The sequence below is a fragment of the Hordeum vulgare genome, chromosome 6H, assembly GCF_904849725.1.
Source record: "Hordeum vulgare subsp. vulgare chromosome 6H, MorexV3_pseudomolecules_assembly, whole genome shotgun sequence".
Taxonomy (NCBI): domain Eukaryota; kingdom Viridiplantae; phylum Streptophyta; class Magnoliopsida; order Poales; family Poaceae; genus Hordeum; species Hordeum vulgare.
Genome location: NC_058523.1, coordinates 132,383,836 through 132,408,061, shown reverse-complemented (window position 1 = coordinate 132,408,061; position 24,226 = coordinate 132,383,836). Strand labels below are relative to the sequence as shown.

The 24,226-nt window shown below is 42.8% G+C and overlaps 1 protein-coding gene and 1 pseudogene across 1 annotated transcript; one reads left to right on the top strand and one right to left on the bottom strand.

The window, feature by feature from the left end:
• Window positions 1-258: 258 nt before the first annotated feature.
• On the top strand, window positions 259-3,663 carry LOC123405218 (annotated as a pseudogene).
• An 11,659-nt stretch (window positions 3,664-15,322) lies between these two features.
• On the bottom strand, window positions 15,323-18,341 carry LOC123405217 (urease accessory protein D). Its single transcript, XM_045098993.1, has 8 exons — window positions 18,102-18,341; window positions 17,951-18,016; window positions 17,763-17,837; window positions 16,970-17,014; window positions 16,636-16,869; window positions 16,439-16,521; window positions 15,720-15,888; window positions 15,323-15,613 (listed from the first exon to the last, which is right to left on the bottom strand). Exons 1-8 carry the CDS (start codon window positions 18,339-18,341, stop codon window positions 15,494-15,496), a joined length of 1,032 nt encoding a protein of 343 aa, XP_044954928.1. The 3' UTR covers window positions 15,323-15,493.
• Between the last annotated feature and the right edge of the window lie 5,885 nt (window positions 18,342-24,226).

Genomic DNA, 24,226 nt, shown 5'->3' with positions numbered 1-24,226 from the left:
AAAAAAATTCATGAAAGGGACTTGCAAATCATATGGAAAGATTTCATGTAGGAGACTTGCAAATATTGATATGGAAAAAAATAAAAAAAATACAACCGTTGTCGTGATATTGTTTTCCCACGACGGCGGGGATTAGCGACGTTGCATACCCTAGCCACAGCGACGTGATCTCGCCGCCGCGATGCCCCCGACGCCTCGCTCTGCACCCGACGTGGTCTCACCACCCCCCCCCCCCACGCCTAGCCGTACGCCGACGTGATGTCGCCGCCCTCCATCCCTCCCGACGCCACGCCGTCACAACTTCGTCACTATGGCCGTCGCCCGTCCGTTCGCGCGTCGCCGTCCATCACCGTCACCATCCGTCCGCCGTCGGTCGTCCGTTCGGCCGCCGTCGTTCTTCACCTTCCGTCGCCGTCGGCATTGACCGTACGTGAGTGCGTCGCCGCGGCCTTCACCGTTCGTCCGTCCGTTCTTTGTTCATCGGCATTATAATTGGGTAAGTATGTTTATAATGTTCATGTTATTATTGAAATATCAAGTAAATTGCATCGTACGTGACAAATTGTTTAAATTATGAAGGATGGAAATCGACGGTGTGATTCCATGTTCTGTTGAGAAGTGGGTTAGTCTTGTTGATAAACTTTCAGCAAGTCAAAAATTTACGTTTTATGAAACGGATTTGCAAGGCATGTAACAAATGTCGTCCGTTAAGATCCATGAATTTTTACTTCACTTTTTGATCCAAGGCTACAATCGGCATAACAAAAAATTCATGGTTCAAGAGTTAGCTGGTAGTAAAGGCCTTATTTCAATAGGGCATGATGATGTGTTATCTATTTTTGGATTGAAAAATCAAGGAATTGATGTAGTTGGTTTTATTAGAATAGAAGGACAAAAAAGTATGAAAAGAATACCAACTAATTTTGTGGACACAAAAAAGGGTAAGATCACGATTGATGATCTTACCAATAAAATTGTGAAGAATGATAACACGGATGATGACTTTGTCCGGATGACGTTTCTAGTTTTGTTGGGAACAGTAATCGCACCAGTCTCCCATGAATATATTCCGAAGGAATATTATGCCTTAGTTAAGGTCAAAAGGATGCTAAGTAAGTTCAACTGGAATGATTTTACTTTGAAATTCTTTCTTTCGGAGATTGGAAAGGTTCTAGAGGATGGCCGTGTGAGGGAATGGCCACATGGAAACCTTGCCCTTTTGCAGGTATGTATTATTCGATTTATTACTCATGTATAGTACAACCGCAGTATGATATATATTATTTAAATTATTTTGTGTATTGCAGTATGCCTATTGGGAGAAAGTATAACCAATTATAGGTCCAAAATATGATCCGTTGTCACTTATGAGCCCCTTGATGAGGAATTGGACGGAACCTGTCGCAGAGAAAAGAGACAAATACGACTATGATTATGGTCGTGGTGTTGGAATGGTAATCCATATTCTCTAAATTTATTTTTTAATGTTACATTTCCATGGTTTGACTTATTGTCTAAATTAGATGTATAATTATCGATCTCTAATTACTGTTTTTGTAGATTGATGACAATATTACATATGAGTATAGGGTGAAAAAAATTTCTCAAGAACAAGCTGAAAAAAATAAAATATCAAGTACTAAAAAATCTATTGTTAGTGGAAAGAAGAGAGCAACACATCAGAGGCTTCCGCGAGTAATGTTATGGACCACATTTGGCATGAGCTGAAGGAAATACGCAAGGAAATGCGTCGCTTGCCAGAGTTATGCTCACGGGTAACGACGCAACACTATTTTACTATCGTGCATAATGTATTTCATTGACTTAAATAACTCTTGTTAATACATATTTTTTTAGAGGATGATTGAGAAAATGAACAAAACCGGTGTGTTCTATAGAACCGGTAACATGGAGGAAAAAGAAGAGAATCTATATGGTGACATTAATGAATCTACAAATGATGGTGCATTTGGTCATAAGGAGTTTGTTTGTCAGTCTGATAAGGACAACTATCGCACACCTTCTCAAGGTAAAATTAATAAGCAAAAGGACGATGACGAAGGTAATGTACCTTATTATTGCACTCCAGAATATCTGAATAGTTTCAAGGGTGATTGGAGTGATCCTATCGAAGTACCTGAGGTATCACATGAGAAGGCGGTCACGTCTTTAGATACAAATGAAATTTCATCACATGAATCGGGTCATTACAATGGAGTAGATGAGCAAGTGGAAAAGGGGATTGGAAAACGTAAACGCACTGCATCAAGAGCCATAAAGTCTCCTTTTGTTGTTGTTAAACCCATCAAGCATGCAAAACTTTCTGCCAAAGCGAATAAGATTGTTATGAATCAATATTATTTTCGTAGAACAAAGTTTATTGTAGAGTTATGCTTACTAATTTTAATTTGTGATTTGCAGAATTGTTTAATAAAGTAGATGGTAAGAAAAGTAGTGCTGACGTCGATGTAATAAAATCGAGTGTTATGTTTGTACGCGCATGTGAGCGCTCAGAGAAATATAAAGCTACACAAATTTTTAATGATGGTGTGACCGACGCTTTGACTGCAGAGAGAGCTTGTGAGATTCTGAACCGCCAATGGATAAGCGGCGATGTAAGTTATTCATATTTTTAACATTATATTTGACAACAAAGTACAATTATTACATTTGTTATATTATTTTCAGGTTATGAATGCATACTCATCTTTTTTGTTGGAGGAAGCTAAAGACGAACGTTACATAATACCTACTTGGAGGGTGACATGGCTGCTTGAATATAGAAAGGATAAGAATGTAAACGGTAATGAGTATCAAAAAGTGTCAAATTCTAATGAACCCGTAAACAGGTGTATGAACGAGTATTTCAAAGCACCTAAGGTATGTTCTTGTGGTTGTAATGTATACAAATAATGCACTACTATTAAAAATGTTGCATTGATCTAGTTAATATTTTCTTTTTTCTTTTCTTTATGCAGACTTATATGGCTCTTAACAAGGATAACACCCATTGGGTTGCGGTCCTCATGCATAAGGAAAAGGAAGAGTTCCAGGTTCTAGACTCGTTGATGGGAAAAGAACTTGATAGTACAACTAGAAAACTCGTTGAGGACTTGGTAGGTTTTAATACATATTTGCATTGCGGAACCATCGTGTGTTTTACATTATTTATTGAAAGTTTCTTGTGTTTTATTGATATTTTTAGAGAAGATAAATTGGAGCAGATATTGCAGAAGCAAATGTAACCGGATCTGTGCAGTATCCGGATGTATCCACATGGCCTATTAAAACCTACGACATGCCTCAACAAGAAGATGGGTGAGTATATAGTTGAATATAACGTTGATGTATTATATGTGTGTGATGCATAATTATTTATTGTTAATTACATGTATCAGGAATTCATGTGGATTATTTGTTCTTCATTGCTTTAAAAATTGGAATGGCGATACATGGGAACGATCTTTTTCACAGGTACAAAATTAATATTAGTACTCCTTACTATGAACATTTATAGTGGATTAAAATAATTTGTGTGCTGCTTTGCAGATATCAATTGATGGTTCGAGGGAGCTAATGATAGGGCAATTGATTTTTGCTTTGAAGAACACACTTGGGGAAATTAAAGACAAAGTTATTAGGATTGCAAGGAGAAAGAAATAGATGACATCAGAGGAGATTCATGCGTGTTTGAGTTTACTACCGGAGTAGATGATTTTATCATATTTTGTGTTTAAACATTTTATACGTAATAGTAATTATATAGTTTTAGTAGTATATAAATATTACGCTTTGTTGTCGAAAATTCTATCAACTGTGCTATGTTCTGGTGCATACAGTCGGCGCGACGTTTTCTGCGTTCGCGTGGCGTCGGGACATGCAGTCGACGCGACGGGTTTAGCCTGAAAAACGACGGGGTCAACGGCCCCCGCGTGACGTCGGCACATGCAGTCCCAGCGACGTCTTTTTTTTGCACGAAAAACCAACGTCATTCTGCGTTCTCGTGGCGTCGGGGGATGCAGTCGGCGCGACGTTCGTTTGCCCAGAAACGACGGGGTCGGTGGCCCCGCGTAGTCGGCGCGACGGGGTTAACTGCTCCCGCTTGACGTCGGCGCATGCGGTCGATGCGACGGGTTTTCACCGAGAACACACAGTGCCGTCATGGCGTCGGTACATGCATTTTTGCATTTTTAAAATAGCACAATCGATGTCGGCTGAAGTGCTCGTAGTATTGTCTTATATAAAATACGTATTATCTTAAATAACAAGAAAAACATATACATATTGTCTTATGTAACACAATATTATTGTAGATATAAAAATCTAAAGATTACAATAACACCGCTTCTGTCTTCAACCCCAATTACGGCATGAAAAAAATTATAGGTTATAAGAAAATAATTACCGAAACGAAACAACATAAGTAAAATAACAAACATATACGTACTCTGGATTTTGGTTGCAAGTCGCCTTGTTATGACCTGGAAGTCTGCATAGTCTACATAGACATCCGCTTTTCTCATTAAATGCTTTTGGTCTTCCATTTTTGGTCAACTCAGAAGCATTCTTACCCTGACCTCTAATATTCTGTTTAGGTGCCCCTTTGGTGGACACCTTCACTGGATCACGAATAAGAATATGATTCTGCTTAGGCTGAAATTCATCATTACTCACAAAGCTTTGCTGACTGGGTTCTTCATTATTCAAGATGTCCTTATTCGCTATAACTTCTTTCATTGTTGTCAGCATCTTGTCGAATAAGAATGGGTTATGAGATGCGATATGAGCAGCTTCTGCAGATACACTGCTCAACGTACTATATCTAGCTCTGGCCTCCTTACCCGTCCAACCCCATGAAAACAGATCGCTGGTGCGCTTCACGGGCAATCCAGATCTTGCTTTCTTCGTGAACCGTCGCAGGATACAACACTTAGTATTGCAGGTAAGTTGAGTGCATTCAAAACATGAAGAATATGCTTGCAAGGAAGGCCTTTGCGAGTCATACTTCGACAACTGCACTTTATAGTTTCGGCAGAATTACCTGGTGCGTAGTCCACATTAAACCTATGATCCCTGTTATTTTTCCAAGCAACCACGAATTTTTGACTGTCTGCTTCTCTTAATCTATCAATTACCTCAAGCTGATGTACCTTTTTTAAATCTTCCTGCAAGATGTAAAAGTTTGCCTTCGTGAATGCTTTGGCAGCAAACACCTCAATGGTCTTACATCTGAGTCACTTCTATTGGTAGAGTCTGTGAGGCCACGCAATCGTCATGCGATTCATTCTCGCGCAGGCCCATGATGCAATTCTCATAGTGTACAATCATATCAACAATTTTCATACCGTAGTCCAGATGTAGGTGCATGCATGAGTTCAGGCTCTCGCTCCTGTGATTACTACGCATACCAAGAAATAACCCACCACACAAATATGATGCAGCCCAAAGCTTCTTCTTCCTGTACATCCTATGGAGCCATGTTTTTGTTTTCTCTGTCTGCCATTTCTGAACAAACGTGGCCCATCTCTCCTCGAAAACTACATGTGTGGTGGCGTAGTACAAGAGTGACTTGAATTCCTTCAATGACTTGTGATGGAGGTGTTTCTGCATGTTTTTTTTCAATATGCCATGAACATAGACGATGCCACACGTCAGGAAGCACCTTCCTGATAGCCCTTATCATCGCTGCATCTCCATCAGTAATTACAGACTGGGGCTTCTTCTCGCAGTTAGCTTTCAAAAACGTCTCTAGCAGCCAAACATACGTACCTTCAGTCTCATCTGAAACAATGGCGCATGCAAAAACCGTAGTGCAACGGTGATTGTTGAGACCAACAAAAGGGATAAATGGCATTCCATACCTATTCATCTTGTACGTACTATCGAACACAGTGACATCACCATAGTCAAGATAATCCCAACGTGATTGCGAATCACACCAGAACAGGTTGTTTAGCCTACCTTCAGCGTCAACGGTATGCTCAAAGAAGAAATCCGGATCCTTGTCCTTTCTAGCCAACATGATTCCTATACAAGTGTCAGCATCACCTTGGACAAGCAGTTTCATCTTCTCCCTGTAGCACATAATATACAATTTCGTCCTTCCAAACCCTGTCTTAGCGTATGAACCGTACCTGCTGACAAAGTTATCAAAAATGATATGCTTTCCTATCTCAGCTCCTGCCATAGCTAAAATCTCTGCTTTCTAGAAATCGTTGATTACATTGTGAGACCGTAGGAAAGGGACTTCGTCCGGTTTTGCAAGAACATGGCTGTGATCATCGAAGAAACTGCTGACATACCAAAGTCCACTCTTTGTATCAAGCTTCACTTTTAAATGGGCTTCACAGAAACATCGACTCTCTGGTCTCAGTCTGCGGGTCCGGCCTTCCATGGTTAAAAATTTGCCTGTCGTTTTCCTGCCCTGGAATAGAGATACCTCCTCATGCGTAAAACTTTTTGGGAACCTTTTCCAAATCTTTTCAAGCCCCTCCTAATACTGAATCCACGATCTTTGGCGTACTGGTTATATAACATGTATGCCTCTCCTTCTGACCTGAATGTCTTGGCCATGACTTCCCAATGCCTATCCAATGTCTCTTGCTGATATTCATCATAGCTGATGTCAAGGTCAAAATCAAGATCGCCAACATTCTCATCGTTCCCATTAGAACCATCAACGCCCCCCTGCAAAATAAGACATATCACCATGTTCGTCAGTCTTTTGACATGTTAGTTTTCATGAGTAATTTGAACATGTAATATAACTTACTTCTCTCATATTTCCTTCAGTAGATGCATTCTCATCATCCTCATCATTATCATCATCTTCATCATTATCATCATCCTCATCATTGTTATCATCCTCATTATTGTCATCATTCTCATCATTGTCATCATGTAAGGTTCTCGTCTCAGCATCACCATCGGTATTTCTCTGTACAGATTCAAAAGTGTAAGTGGCAATACAATTTGTATGTTAGTAATAATACAACAACATATTTAAAACATACATGGGTTTCACTTTCAGCATAAGATTGATCATCGCTGTCATAATCGTCATTGTCATCATTAGCATGCACCTATTTAAATTCAATAGCAATTGTAAGTGTTAATGTAATAATTTATATTTTCATTATTTACAGTCAACGTACACAACACTTACATTACCACTATATGATTCATCCTGACTCATATAGTTGTGTCCGAGTGATTTATTTGCATTCAATGACGAAGATTCATCATCACTACTAGAGTCATCGCCAGCATATCCGGTGTTGTCTTGATCTATTAATAATGGAATCGGTATTGTATCAATGTACAATGAAATCGTGAAAAATTGTATGGATTCAATTAAAGAACTTACTGTCCGTCGTCGAAGGGTTGATCGACATCGTTTGACGTCGGTGCCATGTCGGTCACTGCAACCGCCGGCGCCGAAGCGGAGGGAGAGGGTCACGTCGCCGGTGGAGATGTGTGCGGCGGCGTACCGGCGGCGGCGGAGACGAGATGTCAGCGGCGGAGGCGACGTGTACTGGACTCGCGGCGTCGGCGAGGACGTGTGTGGGGGGGGGGGGGAGCCACGTCGGCGAGATCGCGGCGGCAGTGTCGCGGCGGCGGAGTCGCGACGGCGGAGTCGGCGTGACGAAGTTAGGTTTTTTCTCAACCAAACCGCCGACGCGTGGGTGACGTGGCGTATGTACGACGGGCGGGCGGGCGGGCGTACGACGGGCGGACGGACGGCGCGACGTATACGGTACGGAACATGCAATGACCATACTGCCTTTATACGTTTAGGGGGTTGTACCGAAGAAGATCTCTTTTTTGTTGTGAAGGAATAATTATGCTTGCAAGAAAGACAAAACTTCGTTTGGACTGCATTTATGTTAAACTTGCCCACGAACAATGTATTGTATGTAGATATCCTATGCGGAGTACATTGGACTTTCTGGCACGCCATCAGATTGAAAAAGAAAAATCAGACTATGATCCTAGATAAGGACATCATGCTGTTGAAAATGACGGTTGTGCCTCATGATATATGTGCCACCTGATTAAAATACTACTCTTATATACAACTACATCAATTACTTAATGTTTTCGTGTCAAAATGAATGGGCGCGGCATCTTGCACCTTCGATGATCTAGTAAAATGATAAGGTGTGGGAGAGAGAGTCGTTCTTCTATCTACTTGTTGGTGTTTGGCCATGATCCTGTTTGGATACTCTAATCTGATTAGAATTAAAGTTAGATTCTAACTCTTAAACTAACCTGAACTAACTCTAACTCTAAAGGTGTTTGGATGGAAGAGTTAGATTAACAATAAATGTTTTTTCTTAATCATTTGACTATTTTGGATCTCTCTATTTTTATGGACCTCACCTACTCTAGCTCAAAAAAACACATCTTAGATAGGTTAGAGTTTTTGAATGGGTTAGATGCATCTAACCAACTCTAACCCACCTGTTTAGATTTTTAAGGGTTAAATGACTTAAATCTAAGACACTCTAACTCTAGCACTAGGATCCAAACATGTCGTGCGTTATAAAAGGCTGGGCATGGCACTGTTGCGTAGATCCACCCAATGAAACGCAGTTGCCGCCACGGAGAACAGTACCCAGCAGCGGCAAAATAGGAAATTGGCAGTCACATCTCACATGCATGCGTACATGCCACCGGAGGGGAGACGCGCGCTCCCCCACGACATCACACGGAACAGTTGCATCTCTGAGACACGCTCATACGCAGACAGTCACATCTCAGTGTTTTCAGGCTATTAAGCCTACGTACAGGCCCCCATGCATGAATGCATGCATGCATAGCGGACGTTTGATCAAATCGTGAACGATGCTTTTTGAGTATATCGATCGTGCAGGGGTATCCCGTAGCCTTTTGTCCGAAGATGCCTAAGGGGCCGCTTGGAATCGGTGTATTCTAATACACCCGTATTAGTTTTACAACTGTATTTTACTGATCATGTATGATTTTCAGTAAAAAATAAAATTGACGGATTATGGTCTGTATATTTTACAAGTGTAACAGGGTTAAAAACGACAATCCAATCACTGTCTAAGCCTAACGGCCCACACAGAGCCAACTTCCAGGTCATGAGCGCAACCCCAACGCGCTGATCTGGATTATCCGCCCAAAACATACACAAATCACGGTCTAATGTGACGACGTTCAGTCGAGCTAGTCTGCGATTGACTCCGAGTTTGCGTCGGTGCACATACAAAGCGGACATGCACGATGTGTGTTCTTGTTCCTCCGGATCGTCGGTCGGTGGCACATTGGCTATTTCCCCCTCTCTATCAACGATAGCCACCACACCCAGCCGCCCTCCCTCGTTGTTGTTGTGTAGTTCGGTACCCAAGCTGTCGCCCGCACCCCCAACGTCCTTGTTGGCGTTGGTGGACAGTTTTTGTCGTCGCCGGAGCACCCCATACGTCCACGCCACCCCCTCGCCCCCGACGCTGGCAGCAACGTTCCAATCGCGACCATCTCGCTTGCCGGCCGCTTCAACGCCCACATGCCTACTGCCTGGTTTGGTGATGCGGGAGGCCCTTCACCGGCCGGCTTCTTCCGCCACGTCCACAAGGTATTCGACGTTTCATCTACAAGGTACAAATGGTAATGGTGATGAGTACTTTTTCAATGATTTCATTTGCGACTCAGATGATTCATCGTCCGATGATGAGGAGATTGTGGTTGCTTCTTTGTTCGTCCATGAAGTATCCTGTTAGAACTTGGGGCATCAAGAAGTTGTGAAAGATGATGACTGCTTGTATGATCATGTACAACGTGATCGTAAAGAATGAGCGTGAGGATGAAGTCTACTATCACGGGTTTTAATTTCAGGGGAAAAATGTTGTGCCTCAAGGAGGAACGGCAATATTTGCACAGTTTATCAAATTTCATCATCAAATGCGTGATTAAGAAATTTACATTCAAGTACAAAATAATTTGATTGAGCATATGTGGGCCCATCTTTACAATCAATAGTTGCATCGGATATTTTTTCTTTTAAATGTATTTGTGACAATTTAAAATTTATTTTGTTTGTAAACTATGAATTTTTATTTGGTTATGAAATTATAAGATATTTGCATTTGGTTGAATTATATAAATTTTGGGTAATTTTTTATATGTACGGAAAAGAGGGAAAAAATGGCCGCATTCCGAATGTGTGGATGAAAATGTGTCTACGTGTTAGATACACTGGCAATTTAAACACGAACGAAGGCGGACACGCTGATGCAAACGGATAAAATAAGCGTTTATTTAGATAGGCGTGTTGGAGTTGCTCTGAATGGCCGGACCGGGAGTCGTCACCAAAGTTTACCAAAGCTACATCCAAAAAAGTACTAGTAGGCAGGCAGCATTGTACCTGATGCGGCAGGTCATGTAGTCTCCACATCGAGGGCGACAAATGTAACAAACTCCCGTGCTTGTACCGCATGCCACCGTGCTTAATTATAACAAACATTATGATCTCTGCATTCGTGGAGTTTATGTACGGTACTTTTTTCGTTTGGAAATATTTATATATTCGTTGGAGGAGTACTAGCAATGATGACATCTGTAAAAAGAACAACGATGACAAATTAAGTTGTCAGTAGTGCTTCAAGAAAGATGAACGCACTCTCGTCGGCACACTAAATTCAGCCTAATATCCGGTCTAACCAGTGAAAGCTAGAGCATCAGCACGAAGACAACATACCTCCAACAGGCTGAGGATGCAAATGTGTCGTTGCTGGGTCCCGATCAGCAAGGCGCGGGGCACACAAAATAGCAAGCCATGAGCGAGAGGCTCCGGTACTGGCCGGCGAACATACATACGTTCATGTACATCACATCAGTACATGCATGCATGCATGCACGAGGCCGGCCATGCATGTTACCACGGCAGGCGGCGCATGTGTACGTAGGCCGTAGCGGGCGCCACGTGCATGCCTGAAGCCACGCACGACGTAGGTTGATTAGCATCGTGGTACCTTGTACTATTGAGATCTGAGCAAATGATCGATCGATATGTATTGCATTTGCATGCAGGAAAACATGAAATAACGGGTTTGCGTTTGACCTGGTCGTGACAGCGACCTAGCCACCGCGGATCAAGGGCTAGCTAGCAACCAAGCTTGTTAGCTGTGTGGTGCACGGAATGGGACCAGGAGCCATGAGCTTGTGTCGCCCGGGATGCACGGACGACTCGAGTCGATCGATCCGGTCGAACGAGCTTTGCATGCCCACACACACGCATGATGCCTGGAGGAGCCGTGCCATGCCATGGCATGGCATACGTGCGTGGTCCAGCGTACGTGTGACTTGCGAGACCACAGACACAGACCGACCTAGGGAAAGCCCAACAAAATCTAAAGGGGTGTTTCTTTACAGAGACTTTTTAATGTAGAGACTAATTTTTTTAATCCCATATGAAAGAAACAGAAGGATTTTCAGGGATTAAAAGAGGGTATTTAGGACTAAATAAATAAGTCCGTATGAGAGGATTTTTTTGTAATTTTTTTGAACAGTGCTCATACTTTTAGCATGTCATTTAATAACTTTTAAGAGTAATACATTACTAGTGGTAACATGATCTTTTTGCATGTCATTTAATGACCTTTAGTCCATGTTTAGTCTCCGGAAAGAAACAGATAGGGACTAGGGACTTTTTAGTTGGGACTAAAAAAATCCTAGACGTTTTTAAAGAAACCGGGCCTAAAAACCGCTCCGTGTGCACCACCTCATTTGCAGGAGCAGATCGGATTCCACGTCCATTCTCGCATGCAACTTCCTTGGTGTTCCTAGCTAGTCCCTACACTGCAATCCTTCCAAGACATTTGCAAGAAACTTAGAGGGTGCTTGGATACGTTTTAGTCCCATGACTAAAAGTAGTGAGACTAAAACTTGCTAGCCTCACCCATGCTTGGATCCAAATACTAGAGAGACTAAAATCAAGTTAATGAGCATTTATTATCCTCCAAACCCTCCAATCCAGAACTTGCATGAGGAGTTAAATGAGGAGAGAGAGGACTAATGCACATTTTAGTAGGGGTACCCTTGACTAAAAGATTTTAGCCTCAAGACTAGTTTTAGCCTCTCTTTAGTCAGGGGTGCTTGGAACTTTAGCCTCTTAAAGAGACTAGTTTTAGTCAGACTAGTTTTAGTCTCTTGGATCCAAGCACCCTCTTATGACACGCATGCCCCCTTAAAAAAAAGGGCATGCATGCGTAAATTTTATTGAAACGAGATCGCAGCGTAATGGTCCCACTTTTCGGCGACACAAGTCAGGCCAGATCACTTGTCTAGGGTTGCATACTCCGACTTGGGATGATGGGGGAGCTTTTTCTGCATAGAACTGCACTCATGTCTCCTTGCCATGGCCACATCGATCTCCTCTATAGATCTACGGACGTGTGCTCTTGCCTGTATCCAAGATTCCTGGCCAACGAGTTACCATAGCAAGGCAACAATTCAAATTCTCCATTGTTGTGCTGCGCGCACAAGCTGGCGCCAAAACCATGTTGAGTCTCGTCAAACTATGGCCGCACTATTGCCTTGTACAGCCTAGGAGTATACTGTGCCTCTCAGCTCCAAAACAAAGGGGGATCAATGTGGCCCAGCTCTTGGGTCGACATGTGACTTGGCATGTCAATTCATGCGTAGCGATGCACCCACAAGAGCACCTGTTCCACAACATGATGCATTGCTTCACCACTTTACAGTTGTGACCCTTCGAGGGCTTTTGTCTATGTGTTGCACGGACGACCAACTACAGTCGTCCGCGCAACTGTTGGTTTTGTCGTCGTACTTGCACGCCGCCGCACGTGCGAAGAGCACATATGTGTCGGGCTTTCTGGAACGCCGTTCACAGTCGCACAATAGGGGTGGTCGTGCCGACAAGTAGCTGGAATGTGTGGATATGCTCCATTTGCATGCATTGTTCCCTATGTCTGTCAAGAAAGCTGGTAATATGAACAAAAGAGTATCTCGAATATGAAGTGAAATGTGTATACAATGTTTCCTTGTCAATAGGAGTTTTCCTTTTTTGTCGTTTATGGCGACACCAGCGTTGGTTATCTAGCCAAACGAGAGACGTTCGCTCTATATACAAAACAGGGTCAAGGACATCTGGGTCCAATTCTCACCATCACCTTCTTATCAATCAGGGCTTGTAATCGTCCCAAGTGATTATTCTTGTAAACATTAAAATTTCAAAATATGCACAACCCTATGTAGTAACTCTAAGAAGAGAAGCACACTAATGTGTTTATATGCATTATTAACATGTTGGAATTTTTGAATCGCTTTCCAAGTTCAAGGCGTATTAGGGCAAACAAATTCAAATTCAAGGTAAGTTTTCTCTCACAGAGATTAATAAGCATGTGCCCACATGGGAGGGCCGTTCTGGCTCCTGGGAACATATGCTCCCTGATGAATAGTAAATTTAAAATAAATAGTAAATACAATTTTTTAAAAACTGATTTCTTTTTCTGTGGATGTTTATCTCAGTCTAGCAAGCGTGCTTGACAATTTTCATGCGAAACGGGATAGCCTTATACCATCAGTGAAAAAAAACTAAGTTTAACATTTGGCGTTTTGATTTCTTTTTGTGGATGTTCAAACTTCAAACCGAATTGGATTTCTCGTCCCCACATGTCCATTCCCTTGTTGATCCCATCTGTCAGTAGCCACTATGTGTACGCGCCTACACTCTTGCATGTTACAGGAAGCAACAAAGTGGTCTTTGGACATTATGTTCCCTATTTTTTTGCCAATCCTGGAGAAGCAGCGATAACTAGCAATAACCAACCCCGAAGGAGGGGAAGGCCCAGCTAGAATGATTGATGTGTTGCAACAGTACGTACCTTCTCCTCCTCTTCAAAACCTGCGGAATCTATCAACAGACACGCAACACCGTCTCGTCCATCCATCCTGCTCCGTTGCTGGCCTCGGCCCATCGCCTTTCTCCCTCCCTCCTATACGCTCTCATGCATGTCAGCTTTACCACATGCAGCGACCTCTACCCTTGTAGTAGTAATTTTTTTTTTGACGGGATACCCTAGAAACAATTACTCACACATGCTACCATAGCATCAACAGTTCAGCACTAGTAGTACTTTATTTCTCCCTCTTCAAACAAAATGTATTTTGTTTCCCCGAAAATCAGACTGCATGACTTCTCCCTTTTAGACTGCATCATAGAAGGAACTTGTTAGTTTTGCAACTAATATAGAGCATGCGAATTAGCGGGCGGGGTATGATTTGGGCGTGAGGACATACTCCCTCCGTTTGAAAATATAAGACATTTCAAAGATTCTACTAAGAGACTACATACGAAGCAAAATGAGTGAATCCATACTTTAAAATATGTCTATGTACATCCGTATATAGTTCATAGTTCAATCTTTAAAATGTAGGAACGGAGAGAGTAGGTGTGTGAGCCCCAAGGGGGAAAGGAAACAGGCCCCTGCAGGCTTTCCCAAGCGTCATTGTTCAGATCGAGGACCACCGGCCACAATCCACAAGTGATGCGCCCGCCCATCGGCGTAGCAAGCATTGGCCTGCGGCGGCCTGCCTGGAGCCCTGGACCATCCCAAACTGGCGCTGGTTCTTGGAGCAGCGCGACCGTGTCTCCCCTGCCCCGTGCGCTTTAAAACTCACCACCCACACAAACTCACACGAAATAACGTGAATCGACGCAGCAGGATCCGTGACCCGGGATCACACGGCTGGTCGTGCTTCTTTTGAAATCACAACTACAATTCAGGCCCCACCCATCACAATCGAGGTGTCACTGCTCTTTTTTTTTAAAAAAAAAAGAACATCGTGGTGCCATTGCTTAGTAGCAGGAGTTTTTTTTTTTTTGAGACAATAATGTCACTGCGGTGCAGAGAAAGGACCAATGATGAGAGGAGAAAGCTGGGGGGAACAAGACAAAAGAGGCGGGGGGGCCATCCACGACGAGGCGCAACGGGCCCTGCTGGGCAGGGGCCGCTCGAACGGACTTGAGTGAGGCTGCAGGGAAACGGGAGGCAGCGGCGGCAACCCCATCTCCCAGTCGCAGGCCCACGAGGATTCAGAACCCCCACCTCTCCATTATCATTGTACCATCGCTTTGACCGCTGGTCTCCTCCCTTCCCTTCGCCTCATCATTCTCCCTCCGGCCTTTTTTTATATAAACGAAAACTTGCATCAAAACTAACATACAAACTGATGGCCGGCAGGAGGTTTGCCGACGCGGGGTGCAGCTCCCTATACGCGCGCCGCCTTCGTTTTGCGCCCTAAGTTGCACAAACTAATAAGGCCCAGTTAACACGAATTGGCCCAAGCAACCCAGCATTTGCACAGCCTGCACCCCGAAATTGGCCCAGGTAAGATGGACGTCACAACGTTAGCTCTGTATGCCTCCACGATTTACAGCTCCATTATTCGTCTGCATCGATGTTCCATGATCCGGTGACTCTCGGCAGCTACTTGCTGCTTGCCAGCTTCATGATGAAGAATACGGGGCGACGCCAAGGAACGGTTCAAGGGCTGCCAGGCGATGTCTCAGAAAGGTGTACACGGACTCGGTGCTCACCGCCACTATCCGAGCGACCATGCCAGTCCCCTGCAGCAACCGAAAAACAGAGGTCGTCACGATGTTTTGTCGAGCCAAGCATGCGCAATTAGCTATGGTTCTAGTGCTTCAGGAAGAAGGAGCGGCGGCAGCTAACCGTGCGACCAAATGGGCTGCAAGACGCAACGAGTGGGGGCCTCTGTGGGTGTAGGGGCTGCGGCCTTGCGGCGTAACGGCCTCCACCAGAGGTGGGAGGACGCAGTTGTACTGACATCATCTTCTTTACTTCGTCTTGCATCTCATCCTGTATGTGCTTCAACTTTGGCCTGCAAAGGGAATCCACAGCAACATGGTTCACATTCAGGCAGCCAGGCTCCCGGTAGGGACATGTTTCCACGATTTTACACGATCCGAAAAAAGCTGACAGAACATGATTACTGAGAACCAGTACATTTACGTTTCTTTTGAAAAGCATTAGTAGCAGATTTTATGTTAACTTGGAGTACGAATAGTCTTGACTTGATATACTAGGAATCAGGTGCAGTTTTACACTGTAACAATTGCCAAACACCAAGCCGGAGAACCTCTGGCCCAACAGAGAAAGAAACGACAAGTAAAAGGACATTGTTGTATGTTATACTGTTATCTTTTATATCAGATCGCGATGATGACTGGAGAAGAAAGTAGTGCTCATTGACTGAACTGATATATGCATAATTGTAAATTTATGCGTTTCAGCACAGCCTGAAACTGATTCTTGTCTAATAGGAGTACTTTGTTAAACCTAACAGCTGGGCAGTTCATAGGCTGTTCTTCTCACTGTCATATCTGTAGAGCTCGAAGGGAAATATATGTATCAGTGCCAGATGAACTTACCCCAATAATACAACCATCGCAACGACGTTATATTCCTGCATCCGCTCAGCAATAGTACAATTTGAGCCTTGTTCCAACAGAACCTGTTCAGACATGGAAAGGTTATCATGACATGATGTTGAGGATAAGTAACGATTCAAACTGAGATGAATATTGCTTAATCTGGCACGTGCTAGGAGAAAGGCACAAGCTCACACCGAGTCAATAAACAGAGGCTGATACTCTTCCAAAAGAATGTGGTTAACACTCTTGTAGGAGTTGAAGTCCCATTTTTCTCCACTCTCATACCGGCCACTTGTAAACCAATCCACAATGACCAAGTTTGAATCCCCAGATACGTGAAACACTTGCTTCTGGTAGTATCTAGCGGTTGAGAAGCAGGTTACAGGATCTGGAATAACTGCAAGCAGTGCATCTTTTCCAACTGTTGCCTACTGCATGTAACAAATTATTGTTACATTTGTGATCATTGAAGCAGCCACCTTAGAATCGAGGGGCAAGATGTATCAATTTCCTTTAAAGAAACATTACCTCTAGTACCTGCTCAGAACATTTTGAACCTACAGCCTTGTAAACCTACACATATACTTGACGATTAGGAGTCAAACAGTGACTTGCTGGAGAATTGGCTTTTAAAGTCTAAAATTGGCAACTGCACATATTTATACATTGACCAAAGAGGTATGTCAGTTGTTCAGCAGAAGGATTTCGCAAACTACTAACCATACCAAGATTTTTTTTGATAATATGTTTAGCAAACAGTGACCAGTTTATACCACTAAAAATCAGTAACCAGTATCCTACATTGATAAATAACTTAACCTCACGAAGTTATACATACTTTTTGCGTGGAACAATTGTACGGAGTGCATATTAAGGCCCTGTTTGGAACCATAATAGATTATGATAATCTGGATTATGAAGATAGATTATATAATCTGGTTTATAAAAATAATCTAGGTGGACATGTTTGGAGGTCAGATTATATAAACTGTAATCCAAGTTTTACATTGAATATGACATGTCTGTTCTCTGTTTTTTTTAAAGAGGAGGGTGGCGGTGGTAGGAATGTAATTATCTCCAACTTTACAAGGATAATGGGTCATTAACAATCCATAATCTGATTTTAGCTGAGTTTTTAATAATCTATCCATTTAGTTTTTATAATCTACACCATAAGCTGTCCTGTTTGGAGACAGAATAGATTATAAAAAATGAATTATATAATCTAGGTGGTTCCAAACAGGGCCAAAGAAGTGCATTGCTGGTCATCGCCTACTGCACTGACAAATCTACCGAGTCTTCAGTTCAGTTGACAAATCACCTTGGTCGAGGCCTGAGTCGTCATCGCCGCTGTGCACCCGTCACCGACTGTCACCGCGCAGGAGATCTTATCCCCCTGCATGAACAGAACGCACTCTCAGGGAAGAGCCCGCACGTGGCTTCCTTCCTGTCTGCAGGTGCCAATTGGTCTACCGAGAAGAGGATAACGGAATCGGAGAGAAGGCTCACGGAGACGATGCCGCCGCCGTAGGTGAGGATGTAGAGCCAGACGGCGCCAGAGGAGGCGGGGCCCACCTGCCACATGGCGAGGTCAGTTGAGCGTCGAGCGAGCCAATCTACCTCCTCTATGAGCGAGGGAGCGGCAGAGGTAGGTAGGTACCTTGGAGGGGACGATGATCTTGAGCGGATACTTGGCGAAGCACCTGGTGACCGCCGACCTTCCCCTCACCTTCTCCACCCGCACCACGCCCGTCGGCGTCGGCGTCGCCTCGGACGCCGTCGCCGGCCTTCCGTCGGCGACCGCATCCAATTCCATTCCCCAGGCGGAGGCCCTGTCAGACGAGCCAACCCAAAAAATCGAAGTTTGGGCCGTTGAGGCAGCGGCTTTGTAGCAACACATAAACTCGCATTTTTTCTCTGTTGTTTCCTCAGGCCTCGCTACTAGTGGACCGGCCGAAATTGCTTCCTTCAGGATAATTTTTTCTCTGTTTTTTCATTCATTCAAATTTCCATATTTTTTAAACATTATGAGTATATGTATTTCAAAACCTTAAACTTACTCAAAAATATGTAAAACCATAATTTAAAAAGTGATAATGTGGTGTAATAAAATTATTAGCATAATTTTAGAAAAATGTTGATAGAATTATAAAAAATGTTGTGATATTTAGAAAATGTCAACGCATTTCAAAAATAATGAATATGGCATATTTAGAAAATGATATACGCTGTAAAAAAATAGGGTAATTCAAGAACAAATCGTACCATTATAAAAATGTAGGTTAATATTAAAAAACATATCACACATTTATATCCGCAACATTTAAAATCAGTTTATACAATGTACACAAAAACTTTGCCTAGTTTAAAATAAGTGTTTTGTATCATGGAGAAAAATGTTTCAACGTGCATTGGAAAAATGTTTGACACATATTTGAAAAGATGTTGAAAACCTGATTTGAAAAAGGTTAACCGTGTATTTTAAAAAATTTAAACATCTATATGAATAATATTTCAAATGTGTAAGAAAAACAGACAATGTTTAGTGAAAAAATAGACATAAATAAATATTTAAAAAATATGATCCATGTATTTTAAAACTATTAAACGTGTATAAAAATGTTCATTATGTATATTATAAAGGTATAATGTGTATTAAAAAGTAGACATGTATTAAATAAAAATAAAAACCCAAAGAATGCCATTCAAAAAATAAGAAAGAAACAAGGGAAACCAAAGAAACTAAAAGCCAAAAGAAATATAGAGAAAACAGAAGAAAACCCAAATGAAACAATTTTTAAACAGTGAAACCCCAATAAAGAAAGGAAAACACTTGCCTTCAGCCCACGGATCGCACGCGAGTGATCCGTCGTCTGCTTTGTATGACGAGTGTGCGCTTTACCTGTCTCTTTGTGCAACATCATGCGTGTTGCAAATTGCTTCATGCAACAACATTCATGTTGCAAAAACAATAAAGACGGAAAAATGTAAATATTTTCTGTAACATCATCTATGTTGCATTGTTTTTTTGCAATAACACCCATGTTACAAAAATAATAAAGAAAAAAATCTGTAATATTACCTATTTCGCAAAAAGGTTTTTGCAGCATATGCTTTGTTGCAAAGTATTTTCCAACAACCCTTTTCGCAAGAATAAGGACCGTGCTAGATACTGTACGTAGTTGGATCTAATGGCCTCCGAGCCGGCGGATTTTTTAAAACAGTCCGCCAGCCGATGCATAGCATGGCCCATAGAAAAAATCAGAGAGAAGAAGAATAAAATGCATGAGAGCTTTATTATTGGGCCGACCCAGTAGCACCATGCTAGAGGCGAGACCAGGTTACGCCTCGCAGCGTGCGAGAAATATCCCTGGCTCTGGTTTCTTTTCCAGCCAGTAGGTGATTAGGAATTATGAAGGAATAACTTGCAATTGTCTTTAGATGAATTAACAGTGCAATGTTTTCTTTTACCGAGATCATTAGTTTGGTACCAAGCGAGCATCCCTTAGTAGTAAGCATGGGACTTCTTACTACTAATATGGCTTTTCTTTTTAATTTTCAGGCTTTTTTGTACAACTATCAGTTTCTTATTCATTGTTTCTTGAACTTCTCACCTAGTTTTTTCTTGTTTTGTCTATATTTAATTTTTGTTATTTCATCCTGTTTTTTTTCTTGCTTAAGATAACTAATTGAGAAAATAGTATCTACTTTCGGCATAAAATGCAATTACTGTAGAATTTTAGTACAACAATTCCTAGGTTTGAGCATGTATTACAAAAATAACTATTAACATTTAGATATCTATTTGATATATAGGGTTTGTGATCAAATGTATTGTATAACTTTTTATGCGAGGTAACATGTTTGCACCAAGATTTAATGGTTAAATGCCAAAGTACCATCTTGAAGATCATTTCATGACTTAAAATGCTTGCACCTTAGATTTGAGTAAGTATACAACAATACATGAAAAGTGACTAGGCAATGGTTAATGAGCGCAATATACAACAATTTAGAGGTGTACATACACAATTATGAGAGTTCAATCAAAAATACATATACAAATATATATCAATTAACGCACTAGAGAACAATGAGAAAATATACTAGATACAATGGAGTGCACACTAGTTCAAAAAACATAGTACACAATAGTCCAAAAAGTGCAGTGTTAGGTTTTGTAGAAGCGTCTCAACTTCCATACATGGAAGCCCCCATTGACTTATATTGATAGGGTGAGGCCAACTCTCGCAGAGGCATACATCATTCGGTTGTAACAACCAGAGAGAGATACGTGGAGATAAGAGGGTACAAATAAAGAGATAAGGCAAACAATAAGATCCTCCTAACTACCTATGCGTGGTGGCCAATGTTGGTTTGTAACATGATGTTTAACACTCCCCCATAATCACAACTTCACAAAGTTGAGATTACGACAAAATTGGTCAAAACTTCTGGTTGGTAATGCCTTTGTGAGGCCATCTGCAATTTGATCTTTAGAGGGAATAAATCTGACATCCAACTATTTACTTGCAACACGTTCTCGCACAAAGTGAAAACTATTTTCAATGTGTTTGGTCCTCGCATGGAAAACTGGGTTAGCAGACACGTAAGTAGCTCCAAGATTATCACACCACAAACAAGGAGGTTGAGCTTATGACACTCCAAGTTCTTTAAGCATGGATTGAACCCAAATGACTTCTGTTGTAGCATTTGCCAATGCCTTGTATTCTTCTTCTATGATTGACCTGGAAACAGTGGCTTGCTTCTTTGCACACCAGGAGATAAGATTTGGTCCATAGAAGGTAACAAACCCACCTATTGATCTTCTGTCATCTAAACGACCAGCCTAGACTGCATCTGAGAATGCACTAACAAGTGTGGAAGATGACTTAGTGAATGTGAGACCAGTAGTCAATGTGTTCTTTATGTACCTCAAAATCCGTTTGGCTGTTGTCGAGTGTGCTGTAGTAGGTGCATGAAGAAATTGACATACTTTGTTAACTGCAAAAGAAATGCCAGGCCTGATTAAGGTCAAGTACTGCACACCACTAACTTAACTTATGTACCCACTGACATCTTCTTGTCCAAGAGGCTCTCCTTCTGTTAGAGATAGAGGTTGTGAACTTGACGATTGAGTTGGTGAAGGTGTGCAATTTGCATGCCAATTCTACTCAATAATTTAGTTGCATATTTTGCTTGAGGCAAATGAATACCATCATTGAGTTTCTTGACTTCAATACCTAAAAATAAGTGAAGATCTCCCAAACCCTTGAGAGCAAATTCAGAACCTAGATCTTTAAGAAGTGTTGTTATTTATCCATCACAAGAACTTGTAACAATGATATCATCAACATATATAAGAACAAATATGAATGTTTGATGTGTGGTATAAATAAACAAAGAGGTGTCAGAATTTTATGGAACAAACCTAAGAGCTTGAAGTTTCATGCTTAGCCGTGAGTACCATGTTGTAGGTGCCTGTTTTAATCCATACAAAGCTTTGTCGAGTTTGCAGACATGAAAAGGTGCATTTTTATCTTCAAACCGAGGAGGTTTTTTCGTATAAACTTCCTCTTCCAGAACACCATGAAGAAATGCATTTTGCACATCTAGCTGGCTAAGGATCGATCCCCTTGACATAGCTATTGAAAGGACCAAACGAATTGTTGCAGCTTTAACAACTGGACTAAAGGTATCTTCATAATCTATGCCATACCTTTGCTTGAAGCCCTTGGCAACAAGTCTAGCATTGTAACGATCTATGGTGCCATCTGATTTCTTTTTGATGCGATATACCCACTTGCAATCAATCAGATTATTTCCTTTCTGAGCAAAAACTAGATTCCAAGTCTTATTTCTTTGCAAAGCCATGAACTCATCCTCCATGGCCTTCTTCCACCTAGAATCATCATGTGCTTCGCTCATATTGTTAGGCTCACCAGTTGTACATAGCATGCCAAATTTAGAGAAATGTTTATAATTTATCCAAGAAGTAACTCCCCTTTGTTGTGCGTGGCGCCACAGAAGAGATCATGGTGGATGATGGTGCAGATGATCCAGGTGCCGGTGCAGGGGATCCACCAGTATTGGGTGCTAGCGACTCCGATCCTGAGGGAGATCATGTCTCCGCCTCGGGAGTGGGCGACCGATGCATCCGGTCTGGGTTGGTGGGCCATGCGCTGGGCCGTGTATCCCGACATGTCGCGTGGCGTCAGACGGTTGGTGCGGGCTGGCAACGTCGCTTTCATGCCAGCCGTGCGGCATACGGTTGCCTGCACCAACGCTATCTGGTTGTGGGGGAACCGAGGTAGATTCAGGTGTTGCCGCAACTGCTGTTGGAGATATGCCCTAAAGGCAATCATGCATGATGATTTTTCCTATGTGTTTATGAATAAAGATAGTCCTTGGACATTGTCAATGATGTGTATCGACAAGTACGCTACTTGTTTGTGAGACTATGCATTGTATGATGAGTTTCCTAAATGGTTACTGGTCGAAGGGGTTGTGTGGACGCGCAACCAGTTAGACTAGCATATGACGCGGTGGATGGTCCTCTCTCACTGACCATGTAGCATTGGATGCTAGCCGGATAATATGGACTCGGAAAGATTTGGTCAGCTTCGACGTAGTCGGATCCGAGTTGAGAAAAGGTCTGAGTTGGGCAGACCCAACTATGAGATGCATCGATCGGTGATGTCTGAGTCTCTAGTACAACATACGTTCTATGTCCTAAGACCTGAGCTGATGCATGTACTCGGGATGGTGACAGACCTGCTTTGGGCCTGCCAAACGCTACTCTGTAACTGGGTAGTTACAAAGGTAGGTTTCTGGCTTGTCCAGACCCATGTTGCGATACATGGTCGAGCAAGATAGGATTTGCCCCTCCGATCAGGAGAGATATACTCTTGCCCCCTCGGGTGATCCGACCTGGATAAGCATGGACATGCGATGAGGATTATGAGATAATCCGAAGTGTTAGTCAGATTCACCAGAACGGGAAAGAGGTCATGCTGCAACAAGGATGACCATGTCGCCTTGTGCATGACAGTTGGGGACCGTTGCATGGGAAACAAAAAAAATCCTACGCACAGACACGATCTATCCATGGTGATGACCATCTATGAGAGGAGAGATTGAATCTACATACCCTTGTAGATCGCTAAGCGGAAGCGTTCAAGAACGCGGTTGATGTAGTGGTACGTCTTCGCGGTCCAATCACGAACCATCCCGCGATCTCCCGATCAAGTGTCAAACGGACGGCACCTCCGTGTTCAACACACGTATAGCTTAGTGATGCCTTCACCTCCTCGATCCAGCGAGTGATGGTGAAGTAGCAGCCCGAGTCCTTCGACAGCACGACAACGTGGTGAGGTGTTGGTGGTGAGAGCTCTACAGGGCTTCGCCGAAGGGTGTTTGGAGGAGAGAACTACAAGGGAGAGGAGGTGCAGCACCGCGACAAGATTCTCGTGTGGCTACCCTCTCTCTACCTCTCTATATATAGGGGGAATGGAGAGGGTAGGGCGCCCTAGGATTTCCCCTAGGGGCCGGTGGCTAAGGGAGGGGCGGCGACTACGGTTGGGTGGCCCCTCCCATTTGGGTGCCTTGCCACCCAAGTTGGGCTGGTGGCGCCCCAAGTAGAAGCCCTCCTCCCCTTCGGCCGAAGTGGGTTGGGGAGAGGCGCTGCACCCAGCCCCCTGGTGGGCTGCGGTGCCCCCTCTCCTTGGCCCATGAGGGCCCCCAACAATTGTCGGGGCCTCCCGAAACCCCTTTCGGCACTCTGTT

Coding starts and splice junctions, on each gene's coding strand:
- LOC123405217 (XM_045098993.1), bottom strand. CDS start 18,341: ATGTGTTGCTACAAAGCCGCTGCCTCAACGGCCCAAACTTCGATTTTT. Junction 16,870..16,969: donor GTTCTGAGCAGGTACTAGAG/GTAATGTTTCTT, acceptor TACATGCAGTAG/GCAACAGTTGGAAAAGATGC. Junction 16,522..16,635: donor AGCCTCTGTTTATTGACTCG/GTGTGAGCTTGT, acceptor ATGTCTGAACAG/GTTCTGTTGGAACAAGGCTC.